The sequence below is a fragment of the Borostomias antarcticus genome (assembly GCF_949987555.1).
Source record: "Borostomias antarcticus genome assembly, chromosome: 1".
NCBI classification, from domain to species: Eukaryota; Metazoa; Chordata; class Actinopteri; order Stomiiformes; family Stomiidae; genus Borostomias; species Borostomias antarcticus.
In genome coordinates, this window is record NC_140234.1 from 25656980 (window position 1) to 25661979 (window position 5000).

A 5000-nucleotide genomic window follows, 5' to 3' on the forward strand; every position below is an offset into this window, starting at 1 on the left:
TGGGACTAGGGTTGGAGCTAAAGGCTGGGGCTGGGACAGGTACAGGCCCAGAGGCGGAGGCTGAGGGAGGCTGGGGCTGGAGCAGGTGCAGGCCCAGAGGCTGAGGCTGAGGGAGGCTGAGGCAGACTGCTGACTGTCCCGGGGGACAGGGAAGGAAAGAGTCTCCTATCTGAGGAAATGTGCCTTCTGGCTTCTCAGAAACGTCTCATCTGTGCCTGGCAGAGCTGTGGATCTGGTCCAGCTGGTTACTCTGCATGTTGTTGACAGGCGAGACAATGACAGTTAGTACTCCAGAAAGATACCAGTCATCCTACAGGACCAGCTACGGACTCTCCTCAGCACAGACCTGCTCATCACATCACACATACCAGCTCTGTGGCCTAGTGGTAAAGTGTCCGCCCAGAGACTGGGAGGTTGTGGGTTCAATCCCCAGCCGGGTCATACCAAAGACTATAAAAATGGGACCCATTGCCTACCTGCTTGGCACTCAGCATCAAGGGTTGGAATTGGGGGGGGTTAGATCACCAAATGATTCCTGAGCGCGGCACCGCTGCTGCTCACCACTCCCCCAGGGGATGGGTCAAATGCGGAGAACAAATTTCACACACTCAGGTGTGGGACAATCAGTGGGACTTTAACCTTTAATCACACCTGTCTCTGGCAGACATGGTTGCCATGGTGACAAGCTAAAGGACTCACCTTTGCTGGGAATTCCAGGCGATGATGCGCAGTCATGAGCCTCACAGGCCAACTTCTTTCTAAACAACAAAAACAACAACAACACACATATTTTGAGATAAACATTACATATACTGTACCACACACCATCTTTATCAGAAATGCTTCACCAGCCCAATGGAGCTGCCTTGTTAATGGACTGCACTTATATATATAGCGCTTTTATCCAAAGCACTTTGAAGGCCTCTCATTCACCCATGTTAGGTGCTAGCCTGCTCATTGAGCAATTTTGGGTTCATTTTGGGACACTTCAATATGTCGTCAGGAGGAGCTGGGGTTCGAACCGCCGACCCTAAGATCACTGGACGACTCGCTGTACCTCCTGAGATATACAGCCGCCCGCTCAACTCTACTAAACAAATGCATGAGAAGTGCTTGAGTAGATATCCCCCAACCCCTGACCCCTGGACCTGCTCTGTCCTCCCTGCTCTGACCTGTCTGAGGTGAGCTGGACCTGGTCTGTAGCTGGACCTGGTCTGTAGCTAAACCTGGTCTGTAGCTGGTACCTGGTCTGTAGCTGGACCTGGTCTGTAGCTGGACCTGGTCTGTAGCTGGTCTGTAGCTGGACCTGGTCTGTAGCTGGTACCTGGTCTGTAGCTGGTAGCTGGTGGCGCTACACAGCACACCCAAAAAACAAAAAAGGATGCTCTATGGAACCGTTTGTAAGAAATAGAAGAACCCTCTGAAAAAATGTTCCACGTGGAACTTTTTCCAGGTCAGAGGGTTCCAGATGGCACCTTAGGGAGGTGAAAAGGGTTCTGTCTGTCTGCCCGTGGCCTCTGACCTGTTCCTGGGGCGGAGACAGTGCTAATGTCAGATGATGATGTGACTGACCGGTCTGAGGACAGCTGGTTCAGGATGCTGCGTCCGGAGCGGCGGTAGCGAGCGCGAGGTTTGGGCACCGGGGAGGAGACGGGCAGGTCTGGGCTGGCCGGGGAAGACATCTGGCAGAAGGACAGGGCAGTCATGTATACTGTGTGTACAGTACTCACACACACACAGACACACACTCAAACACACACACGAACACACACACAAACACTCACACACACACTCACTCAAACACACACACACACACACACACACTCACTCGAACACACACACACACACTCACTCAAACACACACACACACACTCACTCAAACACACACACAAACACACACAAACACTCACACACTCACTCCCTCAAACACACACACACACACACACACATTCACTCACTCAAACACACACATACACACTCACTCAAACACACACACAAACACACACAAGTCTGAATATCTGATATACAGCAGGCCTACTGTAAAACGAATTTAGCAAAGTCTCTTAGAGAACAGATCAGATCTATAAAACTCTACGATAGCATCTTCAACCGAACCTCTCCACTGCGATTCGTAACACCGCTCATTGAATCAGCATTTCAGTAACATCTACAGGTATTTCCATCACCAACTTCAGACAAAACCATTGTAAAATATAGGCCTAGATGTACCTGCCTAATAATGAAATTGTCTCACATCAAACAAAATATGAGATAGTCCAATGTTGTTTTTTTTGATCCAGCGAAGTTGACGGTGCCACTCTTCTCTGTCGATCACGGTTCGAGCTGCATCGGGTGTGTTCAAAGGTGACAAAACACCTGCACCGAGATCATGGCCACGTGACTAAAGCAAGTAGGACAAACCGCAAAACAAATACGGTCATATATGATCAGAAGCGCGAGATCAAGAATTAAGATGTTATTACTGCCTACAACAATAGTGTGTGGTAAATCAACCTAGCCTAGCCTGTTTGTTGATCGTATCGTATGTCGATACCTTGTTTGTTGATTGTCTCGTATGTATTTCCTTGTTTGTATACTGCAGCGGTGTGAAGACCGTCGCTATTCACCTCCGGGACCGACGACTGCTGTCTTGGACTGGATCTGTCACCGGTGTGGTCTGCGTCACAGTCTCACCTGTCCTACCTGTTAGACAGCTGCACGAGGGGCTGGAGTGGAGGCGACCAGAGGACACAACTGAGATCAAAAGAAAGTAGGAATCCTGATAATTAAACGCTATGGGTAGCCTAAAGAACGCAATATAGCAACTGTCCAAAACGACATGAAACCTCAGAGCCCGGTCAGTGCATGCCATTCTCAATATTATGAACTATTTAAACTAGAAAAGGTGAAATCCCTGAAGGCAGTTTAAACTACTCCGCTTAAAGGTAGGTTGGAACCATCCAGGGCTGCCAAGTCTCACACGCATTTCAGCCTATTCTCACGCTCACACTTCACAATTCTCACGCCGAGAAATGACCAACCGCTAAATAGGCTAGGTTACTAGCTGTTCAATGTTCATGGGACCCTTATTTTGTAATTACGTTCACGAACGCTACTCTCGCCTCCCAGGCGTCCTTCGCGCGCAAAAAACGCTACTCAAATCTACCTGGGGATTTGAGTAGCGTTTTTTGCGCGCGGTTCCACTCCTGTAGTCAAACTTGACAGCCTTGGAACCACCATCCAAGGCCAGAACTGAGCCTCTACCTTTAATTTGATTAATTCAGCAAGTAGTGAAGGAGGTGGTCCCTCCTGGAGGTGTGATACCACCTGATCTCCCATATATAGGCTACCACCTGATCTCCCATATATAAGCCTACCACCCGATCTCCCATATATACCACCCGTTCTCCCATATATACCACCTGATCTCCCATATATACCACCTGATCTCCTATATACCACCTGATCTCCCATATATACCACCCTATATACCACATGATCTCCCCTATATACCACCCGATCTCCCATATATACCACATGATCTCCCCTATATACCACCCGATCTCCCATATATACCACCCGATCTCCCATATATACCACCCGATCTCCCATATATACCACCCGATCTCCCATATATACCACCCGATCTCCCATATATACCACCTGATCTCCCATATATACCACCTGATCTCCCATATATACCACCTGATCTCCCATATATAACACCCTATATACCACATGATCTCCCCTATATACCACCCGATCTCCCATATATACCACATGATCTCCCCTATATACCACCCGATCTCCCATATATACCACATGATCTCCCCTATATACCACCCGATCTCCCATATATATCTGTACCACCCAATCTCCCATATATACCACCTGATCTCCCATATATACCACCTGGTCTCCCATATATACCACCCGATCTCTCATATATACCACCTGATCTCCCATATATACCACCCGATCTCCCATATACTGTATACCACCCGATCTCTCATATATACCACCATTCATTTTTTGAGCCCCTTTCAGCAGAAGTAAAAGCAGCCCAAGTCGTAAGTAGAAACAGCATGTAAGGCTGCACTGAATAAAGTTTAAATGGTTTTCAGTAAGACACACTAACTATAACCCCATCTGATATGTGTGTGTTGGTGTGTGTGTGTGACTGTTACTATATCAATGACTAGTACAAGCATCATATTCAGTCATAATCAGTAGACCTTATCAGCAACTCAACATTCACAACGGTCTGGCCATTTACTGTACTACCATGTAGTTTCAACATATAGTACTGTGCACCCATCAAACCATCCCTGATGTTATAAAGTAGACGGTGTTTATTAAAGATGTTTAATATGTTAATATCTAATTCTTGCTGTGTACACCTAAACAACATTTGTCAAATATTGCTAATGTACAATAATTTACAGATGTATCTGTTATAATATGAGAGATTGTAAAAAAACCAACAAAGAAACAACTACAGAAAGTTTTGGTGTACAGACAAACGGCAACAAGCACAGATCGACAGCAGCTAACAGCACGCTCCAACTTCACTACTGGTTTGGTCATTTCAAATTAGTGAATGAGTCCATGTATGTGAGTGTTCCAACTCAAGGGTCAGGTTTCTGGTGAATGAATCCATGATATGTAGCAGGCTGCTGTGGATATTCTACCAGTCTGTGGTCGCCAGCACACTGTTCTTTGCCGTTTCCTGCTGGAAGGCGGCACCAGGTCTGGGGAGACAAACAAGCTGGACAAGCTGGTGAGGAGGGCCGGCTCTGCCGTGGCGCAACAACTGAACAGCCTGGAGGCTGTGGTGGAGAGGAGGAAGTCTATCCTAGACAACCCCTCCCATCCCCTCTATGACGAGCTGTGGCAGATGGGGAGCACTTTCAGCCACAGGCTCCTCCCACCCAGGTGCAATACGGAGTGGTTCAGACGTTCCTTTGTGCCAGCGGCCATCAGACTCTATATGTATGTAC

General features: G+C 47.5%; 1 protein-coding gene across 1 annotated transcript in view; it reads right to left on the bottom strand.

Annotated features, from left to right (window-relative positions):
• Positions 1–1682, bottom strand: part of LOC311321547 (arf-GAP with Rho-GAP domain, ANK repeat and PH domain-containing protein 1) — a gene marked incomplete at both ends in the record, with an annotated part of 20956 nt that extends 19274 nt beyond the window's left edge. Inside the window, 2 exons of the mRNA XM_084453542.1 lie at positions 7–133; positions 1573–1682. Coding sequence (XP_084309668.1) covers positions 7–133; positions 1573–1682 — 237 coding nt within the window. The remainder of the gene's footprint in view (positions 1–6; positions 134–1572) is intronic.
• Positions 1683–5000: the final 3318 nt, after the last annotated feature.